At 37.7% G+C, this 19637-nt stretch overlaps 2 protein-coding genes across 4 annotated transcripts; both read right to left on the reverse strand.

Annotated features, from left to right (window-relative positions):
• Positions 1–812: 812 nt before the first annotated feature.
• LOC103353162 (uncharacterized) lies at positions 813–4506 on the reverse strand. The gene is made up of 6 exons (XM_008275984.1): positions 4331–4506; positions 2508–2650; positions 1812–1873; positions 1611–1721; positions 1290–1388; positions 813–1200 (listed from the first exon to the last, which is right to left on the reverse strand). Exons 1-6 carry the CDS (start codon positions 4439–4441, stop codon positions 1076–1078), a joined length of 651 nt encoding a protein of 216 aa, XP_008274206.1. The 5' UTR covers positions 4442–4506; the 3' UTR covers positions 813–1075.
• Positions 4507–6396: 1890 nt separating this feature from the next.
• Positions 6397–17307, reverse strand: fip1l1b (FIP1 like 1b (S. cerevisiae)). Of its 3 annotated transcripts, none has more exons than XM_008275986.1 (16): positions 17050–17307; positions 16253–16307; positions 15280–15346; positions 14968–15080; positions 13975–14039; positions 13737–13844; positions 13175–13305; positions 12038–12156; positions 11523–11576; positions 10362–10461; positions 10064–10220; positions 9886–9967; positions 8496–8551; positions 8019–8208; positions 7726–7872; positions 6397–6997 (listed from the first exon to the last, which is right to left on the reverse strand). In XM_008275986.1, exons 1-16 carry the CDS (start codon positions 17126–17128, stop codon positions 6856–6858), a joined length of 1665 nt encoding a protein of 554 aa, XP_008274208.1. In that variant the 5' UTR covers positions 17129–17307; the 3' UTR covers positions 6397–6855. The 3 variants fall into 3 exon arrangements, with proteins under 3 accessions (XP_008274208.1, XP_008274207.1, XP_008274209.1); XM_008275985.1 differs by having other exon boundaries at positions 6397–7000; XM_008275987.1 differs by lacking the exon at positions 11523–11576 and having other exon boundaries at positions 6397–7000.
• Between the last annotated feature and the right edge of the window lie 2330 nt (positions 17308–19637).

The following is a 19637-nucleotide window of genomic DNA, read 5'->3' on the forward strand; positions in this document are numbered from 1 at the left end:
ACTCAGAGAGGAAGTTAGAAGCAATAGAAAGGCCTGGTCTCACACACTGGTTCACGTCTTTGTCGGCTGCTGTGCAATCAACTGTTGATCTCTGCACTGTTATTAACAGACTCAGAGAGAGTCTTCTTCCTGAAGAGGGCGTGGACAGCAGCAGTTGAGCTTCATTCAAAGCTACAGACACAGAAACAGTCTGTTTAGATCAGTCCTGAACCATCTGTGCAGTATTTTGAGCTAAATGAGTGAAAGACATTCTGGGGACGTGTGAGACATTCATTAATATGCTGAAAAGCGGCACAGTATGGAACCTTTAATTAAAAGTAACAATACAGCAAAGTGAAAATACTCCATTAGAAGTAAAAGTCCTGCATGAAAAATCCTACTTAAGAAAAAGTACATAAGTATGAGCAGCAAAATGTTAATAAGAGCTTCAATGTAAAAGTGCCGGATTGGTCTCTCTGACTGATACATTTTTATACATGACCTCATTAGGTTGTTAATAGTGAATCAGTGTGTCAGCAGTGGGTGGAGCAAGTTTAAATTACTCTATATACAGTTTTATATACAGGGACAACAGACAAATCTGAGGGCTCATTAGATGATAGATGGGAAAGGAAAAATGGAAAAACAAAGTTGAGATAGACAAATTTGTGTTCAGTTTTATTATTATTATTTATGATATTAGATCACTGGAACATTTATTTAAATTAAACCATGAGAGAAGTCTGGAGGGAAAAAAACTATATTTGGTGGAACTGTTAAAAACTACACACTGCTTGTTATGAGATGTCAGAAGCCAGAAAAAGGTTAGAAACGACTGGTATAATCTTTAATGATCTGTTGTAATTTACAAGTTTGTTATATTATCAAATATGTAAAATCCTAACATTAAAAGTAACTAAAAATGTTAGAAAAATGTAGTACATTCAGAAGTATAATATTCCCGTCTAACATGTAGTGGAGTGGAAGTACAAAGTGGGAAAAAATGAAAATACTCAAGTTAACAGCTAGTACCTCAAAATATTACTTAAGTACGACACTTGAGTAAATATATTTTGTATCTTTCCACCACTGAAAATCAGTTCACAAACATATCAAAAACATAATCCAGAACTCTTGCAACTCGATGTCCCATCTTGGCCTCCAATAAGGAGTTGAGAGCGCTGAGACCCTCGGAGGGCCGGATGTTGTCTGGACACATTTCTGTTTACGTACACAGTGAAAATTAATCAAACAGCTCTTTACAACATTATGAATGCACAATATGTGGAGAGAAGAAAGTGCTTCCTCACCATAGTTTGGGTCTATTATTATGGGTGGTGTCATCCCCAAACACTCTGCTTGTTTCTTTAACATCTCCAGAGCAGCAGGTGAGACGCTCTTTGTTCTGCCTGGAAACAGAGATGTCAGAATAAAGGACAATCTCAGAAGTTTCACTTCAATATCGAACCTTTCGTAATTTAAAAAAGAAAGGAAAACTACCATAAAGTTACGAACGAAGAGCTCTGAATTCACATGCACTTACTGCTTGGTTTAAAGTGATGTCATTAGGAATGTATTAATTAACTTCACTGTGCTCATTCAAGGTTTTAGGATTAATGAGTGTTTCTTACTAAACATAAGAAGACTGGTAAAAGTATCTCTGCCAGAGATTATTTCTTCATAGGCGACCAGACAGTCGGGATCAGTTGTCAGGTAGACTTCCTTGAGGTAGAAAGGTTGTTCTGTCCCAAAACACAGAAATTAAGTGACTGTTTGAATGCAGGCGTCCTCTAAATATCTAAATGATCTCCATCCGTGCCGTCTTCACTTACCAATTAACATTATGCTGTTTTCAAAGGTCACATTGTATGCTAGGCTCGAGCATTTGCCATATCTGTGAGGAAGACAATGAAAGTGACATTAGAACATAATATGATCATCTCACCAGTAGAACGAGGCACCCAACATAACCTCTTTCAGCCCCTTGTTTTGTTTAATTTGTGACACATTTACTAGATGACTCCAAAATTGCAATATCTACTGCACCTGTTGATAAGTAAGCTCATTATAGAAACTTTACAAACTGAAAATGTGCTATTATTGTGTTTCCAGTTTGTTTCCACTCCCACAAATTGGCCAGAAAATCAGTTAATGCAGCTTTAAATGTATTTGCACCTAAATTATAGCAAGGCACACCATGTAGACATGAAAAGGTGAACATTACAAATAAGTTTTATTGTTTATGAACTACCAAGACTACTCTGAATATGTTACAAAATGCTCAACAAGTGAAACATAAGCTCCCAAAACTGCGAAAATATTCAACTAATTGTATGAAAGCAAAATTATTTACTGCAACAACAGCAAAAAAAAATTGCGAAAGTAGTTCTTTCTGCTATGTGGTTCAGACTGGCGATTTAGTTTGCAAAAATTCTTGACCCATCAGAATTCATCTTTAGAAATTCTACTTATTGGCTGCAAATGTCTTGTTTCTGTGTTGTGGTGAGAAAGTGTGGCTGGGAATTTACAGTCTCTGGCTCTGGGTTAGAGTGAGGATGTTGCTCTGGGAGGTTTCACTGAGGTGCACCCAGGCACTGGACATCAGGTGGCCCAGCGAGCGGCTTCCTGGGAGGTCAGAGCTCCCCCCAATGTACAGCCACCTCCCCAACATCTGGAGCACACAGACACAGCACAGAACATCCTGCATGTCAGCATTTCTTACCTATTGATGATGTATAGTGACACGTATACATATCTGAAAAACTAAACTACATATGCTGACAGTACAACATCAGTGTTATACAATTGGAGACTAAAAAAACAAAGAACAATCCATAATTATTATTTAAGATCCTTCACTTGAGTAAAAGAACCAATGCAATAATGCAAAAATATATTGATTACAAGTAAAAGTCTTGCATGGAAAATCCAACTTAGATAAAAAATACATGCAAAATGTAGGTAAATTATTAAAGTAAAAGTATTGGTTTTGCTCTCTCGGACTGATATATTTTTATATATATCTTTTTTATATATATAATTATTACTAGTGAAGCGTCAGTGTGTCAACAGCATGTTACTGTTGTAGCTGCTGTAAGTGGAGTTAGTTTGAACTACTTTATATACAGTTTTTTATACAGGGACAACAGATAAATCTTAAGGGTCAATGTGTGAGGAAATGAGAAAAAGTTCTGATGCACAAATCTGTTTTCAGTTTTTGGATTTTTTTTTTCTCTAACTTTGATTTTTGGTGAGATTTTGAATCATTTAAACATTTATTGAAATGAACTTCTGACTACAAACTGCTTTTTGTTAGATGCTAGAATTCAAAAAAGTTACTAAACAAATCAATAAAAACACTGATTTAATCTTTAATATCATTTTACAAGCCTGTGAAATTTTCCATGGAGCAACATTTTCATCTCTAAAATAACCAAAGCTGTCAGATGAATGCAGTGGAATGGGAAATAGAGTATTTACCTCTGAAATGGACGGAAGTGAAAGTTTAAAGCATAAAATGGAATTACTCAAGGTAAGTACAAGAATTACTGGATTGTACTTAAACACAGGGCTTGAGTAAATGTACTTAGTTTCTTACAACCACTGACAGCAACGAATGAGGAATATTTACCTGTGTTTAGATCACATTTTGAGGACATTACTGTTTTTTTTTTGTCTGTAATTAGAACCAGGAAGTAAAGCACTTATAAAATATAGTGTTATCTGAAGTGATTTGCTGGGGCTGAGACGTTTGCAGGACCTAAAATTAAGCTTACAGAGAACTAATAGTATATACGACATGCACTTTGTTAGGGACAAAAATGGTGAGAAAGGACTGAGGAGCTGCAACAACGTAGGTTATTGCTGTGTGTTGCCAGATGTACTATTCAATTCAATTCAATTCAATTTTATTTGTATAGCGCATATTTACAACAACAAGTCATCTCATAGCGCTTCTCAAAGGCAGAAACAGAAACACCCAACAATCCAAAACATCTGGATTCCCTACAAGCTACTAGAATTGCTTCATGTATGATTGCACCAGCAATAGCTTTTACTTCTTGTGACTGAACTGTATTGTAGTTAGAAGCATCAACAGGCTTTGACACACTGAATCAGTCTCTCCTTACAGATTCCTCAAAACAGCTTTTAAGTAAATTATGGTTCCCATTTCACATCTCTTTAATAGGTTTGTGTTTCATTCAGAAATGAAGACTGCAGAGGTTGTTTATTTCACCTTAATTAAACCCCCAAATATAGGAATTTCAACATTTTTCTCAATTACTGTGTGTTCAGTCTAGTCATCTTAAAAAAAAAACCCTCTGGAAAAGCAAAGCAGTGAAGAACTTACATATTCTCTGCTGATGGCTACTGGTTTTAGCACAGTGTCACAGTCGCTCAGAGGAGCAGAGCGTCCCACTGACAGGAGACTTAGCAACACGGCAACAGCAGCACACTTCATCTTCAAGGTGGCTTTTTTCTCTTTCACTCAAGATGTTCTTCTGTTTCATTTGCTTCCACACTCTTAACTTCGTCTTCACTTCACTGCCTCACAAACTGGACACCAACAGTCTCTTGTTTAGATGCAACATATATTCATGGTACTGGGAGCTGATGTAACCAAAGTAAACAGGCCAAAGAGGGGGTTAGACTTTGACCTGTTGGAAGAATGTTGATCCAATCACATGTAACAGGAGCTTTGTAGAGGCTGCTACATGCAGTTTCCATGTTTTCCTTAATCTCTTTCATAATCCTACCTGATCGGTCACTGACACTATTAAAACACATAAAACCATATTGCCATTTTTATAGGGAACCAGCTAATTTCAAATTAATTGCTACTTATCACTTACAAGTTCAAGCTTTACATCAGTGCATCTGTAATGGCCTCTGCTAACATTATAGCACACTGACTGAGCTGTAAACACATGTAACATGTAGGTGTTTATTGATGTGTCAACAACTCATCCTGTTGGCATCCATAACTGGAGTTTAAAGACTTAATGAAAGAGAGCGTAGTTGTAATGCTCTGAAAAAAATCTTTCTATCTTCTTACAACTACATTATGTTGAGTTAGTAAACAATCATTAAATGTGTATCTATTGCTTGTAAATGCTACACTACACAAATTTAAATGTAAGCCTCCCATTATCGTTTGAAGTCTTAAAAATATACATGCAATGCAGAGACAACAAAAACATTTCACAAAACAATTGTTGTTGCTAACCCTTTTATAAAAAGTTTTTATTTTCAAATGCTGTTTTTTGCCCCTCCATTGTAAACATACAAATAATAAGTAAAATCACAGAACCTGCAAATGACAACTGAGCTGAATATAAAAGAAAAGCTAGTTGGGTTTGTTTTATAAATCTATTAAAGTTTTATGATTATTTATTAACATATAAGCAGCATTTTACTGTTGCAGATGGAGGAAGTTGAGCCCATTTTGACTTACTTCTATACAGCATCAGGGAGTTTAATCTGTGATATTGTGGTGGAAAAGAAGCCCCAACATTAGAGTATTATCACCACGAAAGGCTGCAGCCAGGATTTTAGAAACACCAAAGTCATAACTTTAAATCCTTCCAGCAAAATCTCTTTTAGGTGAAGAATTTTCAAATACAATATTGATTTGATGTTTATGTGAACTCTGTGGTGACCTGCTGATAACCCCAGCTCTGCTCTGCTAGTTGAGCTCTGTGAAAATGTGACCATTTAAAAATTTGCTAGAATCACGTTTCTGTTGAGTCCACTTGAAGCAGCTGACCCGATGTGCACTTGTACAATAAACAATCAAGCACGTGAAGTGGTAAAAAAAACAACAAAAACAAACACCCTTTCTTGCATTACATGCTTATCCTTTTGGATGAACTCAGGAAACCATTGGACACATACTTTCGAAACCTAATTCAGAGAAAAGGTTTTGGATAGATGTTTAGCAGACATGTATGACATGCAAAACAAAAAACAAAAAGAAAACCTTTTCTTAAATCATGATTTGTGTCTGGGAAGTCTTGATGTTATATCTAGTCATTTATTGCAAAAATCTAGACTCTATAAATACTACATTAATAGTTTTTCTTTTAGAAGTTTTAACTTATGGGCTCAAGACATTAGGATATGTAGATGCCTCAAACTAAGATTTAGGGTGAACACAAAAACTTCCCTGACTTATGTGGATAATGAATTTCATGTCACATACATCATTAAGCAGAGAGGCATTCAAGTTAATTGATCTGAAAAACAGATTTTTGTGTGAAAGAGGACAATAGCTCTGCTAATTTTACAGATGCATAATCTGTGGACTAGAAAATTGCTAAAGACTGTCAAAGATTAATAGTCACTACAATTGAGAAACAAAATACATGTGAATGGTTATTAGACTATTAAAAGAAGAAGAAAAGTCACAAAAAGACATTTTATCAAAAGTGTTTTTTAATTGAACTTAACTGACAGTTTTCTCTAGAGGTCTTTATTAGAACAAGAACAAACAAACAAATAACAGAAAAAGATCAAATTCTGCTGATCATCCTAACTATACAGTGAAATCTCTGAGCGTGACCTAACTGAGCTCCAAGAGACGGGCTGGGGAAAGGAAGGAGGTGGTTGAAGACTGATTGATGCTCTGACTGGTGTCAGCTACTGACGGAAAGATGGATGAAGAGGACGACCGCCCGTCCCATCACCACCTCCTCTGCCCCATCCATTCTGAAGTGATGGTGAGGACAAACGACAGCAGGATGGAGGAGAATGGAGATTGATGGAAAGGAGAGTGACAGGCTGCATCGATCACTCTGCGACTTTCTGGTTTTGTTGGTCATTTTCTCCCCTTCCGCTCAGTATGGAGACAAATGGAGAGACAGGAGGCAGTCGCCACTACTCCATGGCCTCCTGGTTCTCTTGGTCTGCGCTGATCTCCTCACTGGCCTCTTTGCCCTCCTTGCTCCTCTTGCTCTTCTTGTGTTTGTGCCTCCGGTGGCTGTCGCCCTCCTCGCTGTCATGCCTCCTTCTGCTACTGCTGCTAATGGAAGGAGAAGGATGTGGATGTGAAAAGGGCAGAAGAGGTGAAGATAGGGGAGATTAAAGAGATCAGCAGAAAAGTAAAGGGCAGACGTGGGGAGAAGGGAGAGGGCACAGATGGTGAGACAGAAGAGACAGACGAACAAGATCAATAGAGACAAAAGGAGAGAGGAAGAGAAATTGAGAAGGAACAAGAGGACGAAGAGAATGACAGAGAGGCAATGTGATGGTAAATGAAGGGAGGCGGTGTTGGACAGGAGACAAAAGGTTGAGAGAAGGTGGAAGGAGACGAAAAGTAAAAAGAAAACATTTTGATTTACTGTCCCTTGCACAGAAAGATACCTTTTAAACATAAATTTCTTATAACTCTACTGGGGTCTTTCCATTCTTCCTTTACAAAAATCTGTTTCAGTGTAAGAAGAGAAAACACTTTGAGGATAAAACTAGCTGGTGTGTTTGTCAAACATTAAGCTATCTCAGGGAACAACAACTGGGGTTTCTGAGTCTAAACTTCCCCAATAAGAAGCAGAACAGAGCAGCTAACATCAGCATCTGCTCCAAAAACTGTCTTTGAAATACTACACATTATTTTCTTTAACCTGTAAACTATTTTAGTGATCACATAGGCTACTTGGCCTGGGAATAAATGCTCAGTGTAGTTACAAAACAGAAAAAAAATATAAAGACAAACATCTGGAGAGAGGAATCATGTGTATGTTCTTATACCTGCGAGAAGACTTGTGGCGTCCCTCCTCTTTCTCTCTGTGCCGCCTCTCTCGGTGTCTTTCCTCTTTCTCTCGGCTCGACCGGTCACGATGGCGCTCTGCGTAACCTCGCTCCTGATACTCACGGTATCGATACCGCTCCTCATCACTGTGGCAGTTGAAAGGACAAGAATGTTTACTTTATTACTGTTCAAAATCAAAGCATTGTTTATCGTCTTGTTTATCACATTTAGTGGCTTTACACAATAAAACTATCCTGCAGCACATGAGTGTCTGCGTTTTTGTCTCTCCTACCTGGTGTAGCTCATAGCTGACGGGCTGTGCTCCCTCTCTCTCTCCCGCTCATGTGTCCGCTCTCTGGGTCTGTCTCTGTCCTTGTCTCTCTTGTCGTCGCGACGGGAATAGTAGTCCCAGGGTTTGGAGTTGTCCATGATTGGGGGCCATGGAGGAGGAACACCTCCAGCCATGGGTGGAGGGTAAGCACCTGGACAGACAAAGAAGAGGAGAGTTTGTGTTTAGTGGAAATATTTAAAGGATTGGGTAAGGTGCAAATATAATCCTTTGTTGTTGCATGTGTTTGCAGAAGACTCAAATATGTCAATAAACATTTGGTTTATGCTGTTAGTCTTTGTTTGCACACATCTCTGTTATCATTGTTTCTCATTTATATCACAACACATCTCTAATGCGACTTCTCATCTCTTATTAATAAAGCTGGAGCACTTGTGTTACTGAGGTCAGAAAACCAGACTATGTTGCAGAGCTTTCTACCTTGAGGAAACGGGTACGGAGGCACAGAGCGTCCATCATAACCTCCGGGGTGGCCACTGTAGAAACAGAGGAAAAGGCAACATGATACAGATACTGTAATTAGTGTGTGTGCAGGTGTACTTCCATCCCTGCAAAGACCATAAGCAGCAGTGTGTTTCGCTATATCTCCATACCTACGACCTCTACAATAAAACAATCATGTTAAATAAGCTGTACACACGACAGCAACAGCTTTTCTTTAAAGTTAGAACTACATTGTCCCTGTAATTTCTTTTAATGTCAGCATGTTTTTTTTACACATAAATTCTCGGGTTGTAAGGTATATAGTCTGCATATTATACAACTTTGGAAACATGACTTTAAACTCTGAGCATGGGTCGCATTCATATGGTTTTAAGTCGTTAAAAGTAAAGCAGTGTGAAGAAAAAAAGAAATACCTTTCCAATTAAAGTATATTTCCTTTTTGATCTATTTAGCAAGTAAGAAAGATGTTAAAAACACTACAGTACGGTAACGTAACATTGCACTACCTATCATCTCATGTTGCTATTTGGAGAAATCTGTTTAAAGCAACATCAGGTCACAACTTCCCTTCACTGATTATTTCCCCTGCCGATTATCAAGTAATAAAATGAATCCATGTCATGACAATTTTCAGTTTGAAGTTCTCTTAGGTCTTTAAGTTTTCCAGTTGAGGGAAGCGGTTTCTATGACATACAAGGACTGAAATAAACAGTGTCCTTTAAGATTTGAGGTTCAGTACTTCTCTGATCAGGCATCTGACAAATTGGATCTATAATTAATATCATTATTAACAGTATAATACAGCAGTAAAATGAAAATGGGATGATAATGATTCGATGACTGAATAAAAGAGTGAGATTTTACTGAGGCGAGTTGATGTTTATTTGGGGTTAATGCATTTTTATATTAATTGGGTAATAAAAAAAATATTTCTAGAACAATTGATAACTTTGTCATTACATTATTCAACTAATTGATACAACAATTGTTACTTTACTCTATAAAAAACGGTTGGGTGCAGCCCTAGACTGCGTTATGTTAAAAGCCAATTGAACAGAGGGTTAGATTTAATGCTGTCTCTTAATAGAGTTTTAATGTTAATGCTTTATTAACCAAACGCTGTCAGTGTTGAGTGTGAAATAGTATAGATGAGCAGCTGTCACTGATGTTGAGAAAGCAGCAAAGAACAACACCGGAGGCCAAGCACCTGTTTCAAACAGGAACTGTTTGGTTGCACAAATTCAAGTAACTGCTGATCTTGGATCATAATCGGCAGTCTTTGATGTAATAATGTTAAATGTGAACAATGGTTTAGTCTCAACACTCGCTTTTTTTTTTTTTAAATGTGCATGTATATGTGAGTTACCTGTCCATAGTGGGGATGATGGCAGGAGGAGGCCCACTAGGTGGAGGAGGAAATCCAGGTGGAGGGACAGTAATGGGCAGCCCTACAAGAGAAAACGACAGGGAACGGGGAGACTTAATGCATTGAAAACAAAACTGGTTTAATTCAAATACAGAGCAAGAGAAGCAACTGAGCTTACTGGGTGGGGGGATGAGTGGGGGCGCAGTGCTGACGTTTGGTGGCGGAGGAAGAAACGGAGGTGGGGGGATGTTTGGAGGAAGTGGTCCAGGGGGGAAGAAGGTGGGAATTTTAGCTGGAGTTGGTTCGGCCTCTGATGTGGAGTGTTCAGAGATTACCTGCACAACAAGCGACAGGAGAAGTCAGAGTAGCCACAAGATTTAAGACCAGTAACAAAAGCAAAAACCTACCTGTCTTCCTGTGTAAGACACAAATCAAAGCTTTTTTTTTTTATTAAAAGTGACTGTTGCTCCTTGTACCTGGATGTTGTTGCCATCTAGATTGTGTCTGCGTCGCCCTTCAACCCGGCTGATTGTGGCCGTCTGTCCACCGATCACATCTATGGTACCACTCGTCTTCCTAGAAAAAGGATAAAAGAATACAGGCATCAAGGCACTGAGCAGTTTTCCAGAACAAATTACACTTTCATTAGACTCTACCTACTTTCACACACACGAAAAGCAAACATATTCAGCAAAACACATTAAGTACAAATTCACATGACAGTCGATAGCACTGCAGTCCTAAATCACTTCCACAGTTTCAGAAACATGACAACAGTTATAGCCCAGTTGATAGCTTACGCACAACAATGAACAATCTTGATACGAAACCCATAGATATTTTTAAAACAGTTTTACAGTATAAAAGTCATTGTTTGTCTCATAGACAAACTATGTAACGTGACACTGCTTCTAAGTTATCTCAGACCTTACTGTAGCATTTCTGTTAGGCAACATTTCCTTTTCTTATCATCTAACGTAGACAACAATAGCAATGCGATAATATCAACCAAAACAGCATCCCAGCTGATTGATCAGTTTGACTCTAGCAGCCACCACATTTACAGTTTCTTTAAGAGCTGGTTGTATTTCAGTCTTTCAGACGTCGGAGACAAAATAATTTGTGTCTATAAAGACAACATTTAAATACATAAAATAATGACTTTAGACAAAAAGAGATCTTCAAAAAGATTGTACTGGTTGGTGTTTATGAAAATATTAGTCAATAAAACCATTACAATGTTTTTATTTTTTCATTTTCAACTGAATACCAGATAAAAATTGTATGTACTGTGCTTACATCTCAATTCAACATCCTGCACCATTGTCCCATCTTTCAGGGGCTTTCATTACATAAATTCTGATTGTCCTGTTAAAGTTATGAGATTTCTAGATAGAAAACATTCTTCTTTCTTCCTCTAACTTGTGTTAACTTTCTAATAACGACCCAAGCAAAAACAAAAAAAAGGCATAAGAAAAGAAATATGGGAAGAAATGTCTTTGAAGCAGCACTGGGAGTGTTTCTGTGGTCACATTTTTAGGTCAAGAAAAAGGCAAGGCCCCCTTTTTTAAAATAACATACACATTACTACCATCAGGCCAATTCAACCTTGTTGGGACAAGGCCATGCCCACTTACGTATAATAGGACATGTCTTGAGCAGGCGGGCCAGTCCACTGAGGGGGAGAGATCCTACCATTTTGAAACAAAGGACAGGGGTGATGAGAGTAACATTGGCCCTAACACACACAAACACACATATACAGCCCATGGGAAGGTGAACCTGGTGGTAGCCAGGAGCGTTTTTGTGTGTCTTTATGATTCAAGATAGTGTCTGAGCATGTTAAATTAAAAAAATTAAAAAAAAGATAAATATTGTGTTTTTCACTGAGTTAGTTTCCTCCAAAACAATCAGCTCTTGGTGGCGAACCAACCATGACTATGATGTATTGCTCTTCCCTCCTCTGGAAGGACAGTTAAGTGTATGCAGTGTGAGCTTCTTCCTCTTTACTCTTGTTTTTAGTTCCAGCCCTCCTTTGCCCAAACACGTCACTGTCTTATCTACTTTCATGTACACTTGATTTCTATTGAAAACTGTAAGTATGTTTTCCCCCATATATTTTAAAAAGTGAAGATAAAAAGAGGACTGTTACCTGGTGACCTGACTGACAGCAGACTTGTACAGGCTGACAGGAGATGTGAAGTCTGGCTTGGAGGTGTGAACAGGTAAACTTGACAAGTCCTTTTCATTACCTGTCCTGCCCTGCTGAACCTGGGAAAAAGACAAAACAAGCTTCTTAACATATTTCTGTCACAGTAGACAGTGAGTGTCGATGTTGAGGTAAATATAATCAAACAATAGGAGTGTAACGGTACACAAAATTCACAGCTTTTGATAGAGCAGTGGAAAGAAAAGACATTCATACAATAACTTTTTTTGTCAATTATTTAGAAAAACGTAAACATTCAAAAGCACTAGCCATAATTCTTACTCTAACAGGTAAATTGCTAATGAAACGGTTGATACATAACAAAAAACCCCCCACAAATTTCAGTAGTTTTCCATTTAAGCCTCTAATTTGTCTATTTTCAAGTATAAAAGTAATTAAATAAATATGGTCCATTAAGACAAAAATGCCATCACTTATTTAAATTAGGCCTCAAGCCAGCTATGTACTGTAAGCTGCAATACTGCACAACTAACAGTGCCTGTCTTTCTTTTTGTGAACATAAAGCCACCTTATTTGAACAAATTTTACTGGGATGTCACTGGACAAAACCAACCATGGACTGTACTGACCCGTAATGCATGATCACAGAAGCTGCAAGTTCTGGCCATGCAGTAAGGCAGATAAAATGTATAGTGAGTTAATATATTGCACTGTTCAGTCTCTGTGCTCTCTACACCACAACATCCCAGGTGGAACATTAAATTCAATTTGGGTTACAAGGCTTACTTACTTAGAGGCTTTTCAGCATGAAAACATAACATGTACCATTACACGACATCACACAAGCCTGTTAAAGTGCAGTCTCTTTAAAGCAATGTGGAAACAAAGGTCATGGACTTACATTAAAGAAAAGCATAATGCTTACTTTTGTTAGTTTTTTTCTTACGCTGAATGGTGCAATAAGCTTATCATAATATGTTTCCACACAATTTTTCAAAGGTTACAATAATACATTCAGGATTTATACACACTGCTGTGATGAGAAGGAGGTGCTTAAGGAGAAACAGAAAGTGTGCTGAAGGACCAAAGTAAAAGACAGAGTGAGCCGTGGTGTCTTACAGTGATCTTGCTCGTCACTGAGCCGACTGTGGAGACCTCCAGGCCCATACGTAGCCTCTTCTGCTTCTCACAGTAAGCTTTCCATGTGTCTTCATTGAAGCCGTAGTTGAAGTAGTCTGACAGATCCGCTCCTTTACGCAGAAAAAAAGAGAGGTGTATGTTGTGAAATACTGCACATCAGAGGTTAGGAAATAAACTCCCATTGTTCAATTTACTGATACATGTTGTGGATGACATATTTGTTCAGTTGAGGATTTTATTTCATTTTTGTTTGTTTAAGGATTTTATTTGACATTGGGTGGACTTTTTCCTAAAGTAGCTGAGGGCTAACAGAACTACAACAACATCTTAGATACAAATGAATTACGATTATTGTAGATAACAATGTTATTTTAACTCCAGCAAATTTTGGGTTCTTATATTAGGGTTGAATTATGTCCACAGTTATCCTGTTGCCTAAAGCTTCTGCTTAACATGACATGACTAAAAAAGAAAGACACACACACACACACACACACACACACACACACACACACACACACACACACACACACACACCTACCTGGCTTCCTCCAGGGTTTCTCTTCAAAGGACTCCATGTCCGCCTCCAGCACTGGAACGCCATTAATGTTTCCAGGGGCATCCAGATCCACTCCCTTCATCTTTGAGGCTACCGACAACAAACAGCACCACATGTAGGATATTTTCCCAATAACAAAAAAGCAGGATATAGTTATGGTTTCTTGTGCGGTTTTCAGGCAAATAAAATGATATCAGATTGAACTAATAGAAAGCAACACCTTGTCCATAGGGTCTGGAGCCTGTTGTCTTTATGTTGAGGTTGACAGGTGGAGCTCCATAAGGTCTGCGGAGAGAAATAAAGTACATTAAAACTCTGAGCAACATCACAACATCACCTCGGAAAAGCAGTGATCATATTCGTCTCATATGCTTCAGTTCTTTTTTATTTTTTTTATACATTTTATCCAACTAAAATTAGATATACAGCACAATGAAGTGTACAAAAAGTCAAAGGGTCTGAAATTTTAAAGAGCTGGTTTACTTTATTGTGGTATCAACTTTATTTGAACTATATAGAGATAGTTTTAAAAGCAGTTTTAAATTTCTAACAGATTTTTAAATTGGGTTGCATCATGAACTATAATCAGGACTTCACAGATACTCTTGTCTCTAATCTCAGACATGCACATACTACAGGACTACTCACATGATCTCATGGGGAAGCAGATGTAAACAAAAGGGAGACTGTGGAGCAATAATGTGCCTCGAGGGCTATAATGTTTAGTGTTGCTTTGTAACAGTGTCCACTGCTCCAGATGTGGAGCATGACGCATCACAACCATTAAATCTGGATTTTAAACTCTTAAATATTAAATATGATATTTATTTTTATATTACCAGGATAGCCCCCCTATACTGTTTAAGAGTGTATCTGTAAACTCCTCATATTACCAAGTAATCTTTGCAGAACACTGGTTCATACTGAAGTCTCAACCCAATTTTTTCTCAGACTGTTGGAAGGGTAGAAACAGGGATAAATCAACCAAAAACTTGGCAATAGTGAGCAGAAACAAATAAAACATGTAGTAGCATCTAGAGGTAAATATACTCGGTCTCTCCTCTCCATCTTTATAACTAACATTAAACATATTATTTACATCTTTTTACAGCAGCTGCAGATCCCATATCCTGAAACATCCACCCAGTAGTGTATTAAAAGTAGCCAGTAACTGTTATCATCTATAAAACACCACAACATGACTGAAACCTACGTGTATTGTGGGGCTCCAGTTTTTATGTCACCAATGGTGACGCGGACGTCATCGTCGTCGTCATCACTGTCGCTGTCACTGTCCACATCCTCCCCTGCAGCTTCGCCTGTGGCCTGAAAGTGCAGAAAAAAAGATGATTTGCATGACAATCATGAATGTTGCCTTTCTTTGAAAACTGTGAGAGGGGGTAGGTACATAAACAAACATTAAACAGGCCAAAAGGCGCACTTCACCATACAAGATTTTTCTTTGGGATTAATAAAGTTCTATCTTATCTTGCATCTCAAGACTGTGCGCATGTAAGAGATCTACCTCAGAGGCAACTCCATTTCCTGTAGCGTGTGCAGCAGCATCGTCTGCTGAAACATCAGCAGGTGCACTGCAGAAAAAAACGAAACACAAGACATTACATTTCTTTAAATTACAGATAGAACCAAATATTTTACATGTCCACAAGAAACAGGGAAATTAATAAACTAGTCAAGAGTTGTATAAATATCATGATAAACACTGAAAAAAAAAACTTTTCTCTTAGGATAAAGTTTCATTGGAAACAAGTCTGCAACATTGAAAAATACACATGGTAAGATCACCTATTTTCAGTATTTATGTCAATAAATGGGAAATTGATCTTCCAAACCCTGTGTGAAAATGTTTCCCAATTCTTTAATAGTGTTTAGCATCTAGATATGAAATGTGTTTTCAATCAAGATCTGCATTTGGATATCCCAATTCACTTATTCATCTATTTGTCTCCTGCTCTGTTGGAAATTGTTTGATAGAAAAGTAGAATTTTTCACTTTTTTCCTGGCAAACATTTTTAATGTGTTTCACTTTTCTGATCCAAATATAAAATGTAAAAATAATTAGGATTACTGGCCACCTTATGCATTTGTATGTTAGGTGTGCCTCACTAAATTTACAATACCAGCCCTGAAAAAAACCTTGCACTCAGATTTTGCATATTGCAGATTTTCCCATTTTCAGTTTTAGTAATTTTAAAGACACATACATAACTGAGAGGTGTTTTTGATTTCTATATAAACTACCTGATCCTATCTTTGTGATGGTAGGATTCATTGCAGGGTTGTTGTATCACACTGCATCGCTGTATCTTTCTATCTTTGCTACCTGTGGCTCTGCATCTCTAAAACAGTTTTTATCCAAATAGATCTTCTTCTTTGGATGTGCACAGGTGTCTTCTTGAAGTTTTCTTAGGTACACAGATAACGTACGTAATCCAAGGTGTTCGTGTTGGTGGATATTGGATGGATATGTTAGTTACCTGACTGCTGCGTTCAATTTGGCTTCTTCATCTTCATCTTTACTCTCCGACTCATCTGAAGCAAAAGTAAATGCAAAAAACTTAAGAGATATTCTGGCACTGGAGGCAATCAGCTGGTAATATCTAACTTACGATCAAACCCTAACTTAACATTTAAAGCTGAACAATAACAAAAGGCAAACAAATCCATACTATATCTGCAAATATTTTATATTAGCAAAGGCATTTCTTTTTTTACATGTAGTTCCCTTTTAAAAAAAAAAAAAAAAAAAACATAAAAATGATCATGCGACTTATGTTTAGATCTATACTGAACAATCATGTTCACTTAAGTCTGGAGAATATGATTTGCAGGCCAGGGCATCTCTGTAGCACCATTATGCTTCGTTTATAATGGCATGTTGTGCTACCTTTTATTTAAAAAAAAATAAAATAATAATAATCATTTTTTTGGGATATTGCGCTTTGTCGCATTGTGAATTCGGGCATATCTCAATTCATTGTTCAGTCCAGCTTAATAGAGGTGGACAAAAATAATAGCACTGACCAACTCATAGACCGGATATTACATTACAATATGCCAGAATAGTGTTTAAATTCTTTGCTTCGAGTCGTTCTGCTGCAAGAGGCCGACAAGAGCAAACCAAGCAGGCGCTGCTAGCTTAGCTTCAAGGCTAACGCTCCACAGCAGACTGTGTTATGTGCTGGTTAGCAGCTCATTAGCGGAGCAGCTGGCACCCTGATTCATGTCTCTCCCGGTGAGGAGAAATTTAATTTGCGGACAGGTGTTTTTTTACCTCCATACAGCCATTCCTCCTCCTCATCTCCAGCGCTGGCATCAGTGGTGGTCGTTTTGTCCGCTTCCTCCGCAGACATGTTCGGCTAACACGAAGAGCTAAACCACCGGCGGCTTCAGCGGCAACGAGCTAAAACAAAGCTTGTAAAAGCAAAAATACGAATACAGTTTTCCACGTTGGCGGGAAAACGTGGCTATGTACATAAATTACGACTTCATAGATTCATATTCTACCCTTGCGAGTCAAAGCGGACCCGGAAGAGACTGACGGTGTCCCGCTAAGGTCAAAGTGTGGCGGCAGAAATCAGAGCGCCCCCCGGCGGATAGGAAGATCGTCCGGCAGAGGAGGCCGCAGTTTCAGGACCGCAGTGGTAGGACCCCTGTTTTTGTTTATTTGATTGTTTGAGGTCTATTCTTAGATCATAGCGGTCTTATTATTCTTAATACATAATTTTGAGGTCGTTTTATGCGACATTTTCACAGTACAAAAAAGTTTTGTTGTTTTTTTTTTACGATTATACAAATTTGCACAATTTTCTTTAATATTTACATGAGAGTTGTATGGAGGGTTACACATTAGACTGGACAAAAAATCAATTTAAAAAAAATTCTGTAAGATGTGAAACTAAAAGAATAAAAAGAGAGGAAAGTCCTCGAAATGTTTTTTTCTATATTGTGCAGATGGTATAATGATATGCGTAGGTCATAAAGGCACCACAGGGGCTTCTTTTTTTGTCTGTCACTGCTGCTTTTACTTGTGAAAATGGACTGATTGATTCCTAAAGTCCAGTACTGGTTCTGAGTATTGACACTTGCATCAATACAATCGGCACAAAAATATGGATCCGTCACAAGTTAGATCACTTCCAATTTACCAAAACAATCCCACGTTTAAACATTCTCACGATTAAGTGCTTTATAGGGAAGAGTAAAAAGAAGTTCCAAAGTATTTGGTTTTAAAGATAGATGTAAAAAATGAATTCTTATTTTTTCTTTTCATTTTCCAACATTTTTAAAGGCACAAATGTATTAATAAAAGTACATGTCATTTTACATAATTTGTTAAATGCAAGATATCTTGTGTAATTTGGGAAGTTTAACACGTGTTTTTTTTAATTTGTTTTTTTGCAGTGATTTAGAAATAGCTTAATAATAATTCACTCATCTCATACATCATGACATATTCCTCAGCCTTCAATGATCAGCTTCTTTTTACAGAACTGTGCCACTGTATATATGGACAAAAAACAGTCCCTTTTCCACAGCAGACATTTTAGCATGTCAGAAAAAACTTTGGTGAGCCAGCGTGAGTCAGGGTCCTAATTTAGTGCATACAGGCTCATTGTCACAGCTTTTGCTCCAATTCAGCCATAACCAAAAACTGAAGATCCAGGTGGGCAGTTTCTCCAGTGCCAAAAATTTTCTTGTTTAATTTTTAATTTTAATGTTAAGTGCAGATCCTGATCACGTTCTTTAAAACTGGATAGATATCTGAGTAGTTCTTCTGCCTCTGATCTGTAATTGTGCAGATGTAAAACTGGGCATTGCTGAAAAAGAAATCACATTAAAATACTGAATGAAAACTGAGACACAGTTAAAATCCAGTTAAAACATACATTTTTGATTTCAAAAAGTAGAACAGTGCAGCCTGTGAAGGGCGGTTTAGGTGCCTTGATGTCAAAAGATTTTCCACTGACTTTAGTGTTCATCCTTACACATATCAGCAGGTCTTGGAGGTTGGAGACAATCCATTTAATTACTTACAAGTGTTGCTTTTATTACCCTGAAAAAAAAGTGATGGACTATCTCAATCAGGATCGGTTTTTGAAAACGCCCACACTTTTTCACATCATTTTTCTCAGGTATCATCGCACCAAATCTGCCTTCCAAGTACTATTCACTAAATATCTTACAATTAATGAGACATTTTTAATCTGTACAATATTCTCAATGCCCTTGAAGGCAAATATGTTAGTTAGTTAGATGTTGTAATATAACACTCATTCACCTCTCTTCACACACAACAACAACATTTGCCAGGGGTTTAAATTGCTGATGTTTTATATTTCTTTTCCACTCTCAGAGAGCTGCACTGCATCTGTTTCATGGCATTAAACAGCAGCTGTAGGCTCATCATCAATAAACTGCCTCTCATGATTGCTGTTGTGGTTCTGTTTGCACGAGAAGCTCCCTGTTAATGCAAAGAGGATTGTTAATGCATTTATGGCCTTTGACCAGTTAAGTGGGGCCACTTTAGCTTTGTCAGTAAATGACAAGGAAATCTGTGGATTCTCTCACTTTCTCTGCTCTCAGCCACTTCAACTGTCATCACTCCTTCACTGCAGTGATTACACGGAGGCGTGGATGACATTCACACATCCTCGGGTTTGTCTGACGCTGTAAACAAAATTAATTTGGAAACATGTGCAGTACATGCACTCCCTCAAAGACAGAGAGGGCGAGACAGAGAGGTGGTAATATTATAGTTATGGTACATTGATTTTTTTTTTTTCTTTATGTGAGAACCACATGGGGGTTCATATCATGATCTACTGTATCCTATCATGTGGCTCTCTCTCTCTCTCTCTC

Source organism: Stegastes partitus, unplaced genomic scaffold (assembly GCF_000690725.1).
Source record: "Stegastes partitus isolate 25-593 unplaced genomic scaffold, Stegastes_partitus-1.0.2 Scaffold63, whole genome shotgun sequence".
Lineage (NCBI taxonomy): Eukaryota > Metazoa > Chordata > Actinopteri > Pomacentridae > Stegastes > Stegastes partitus.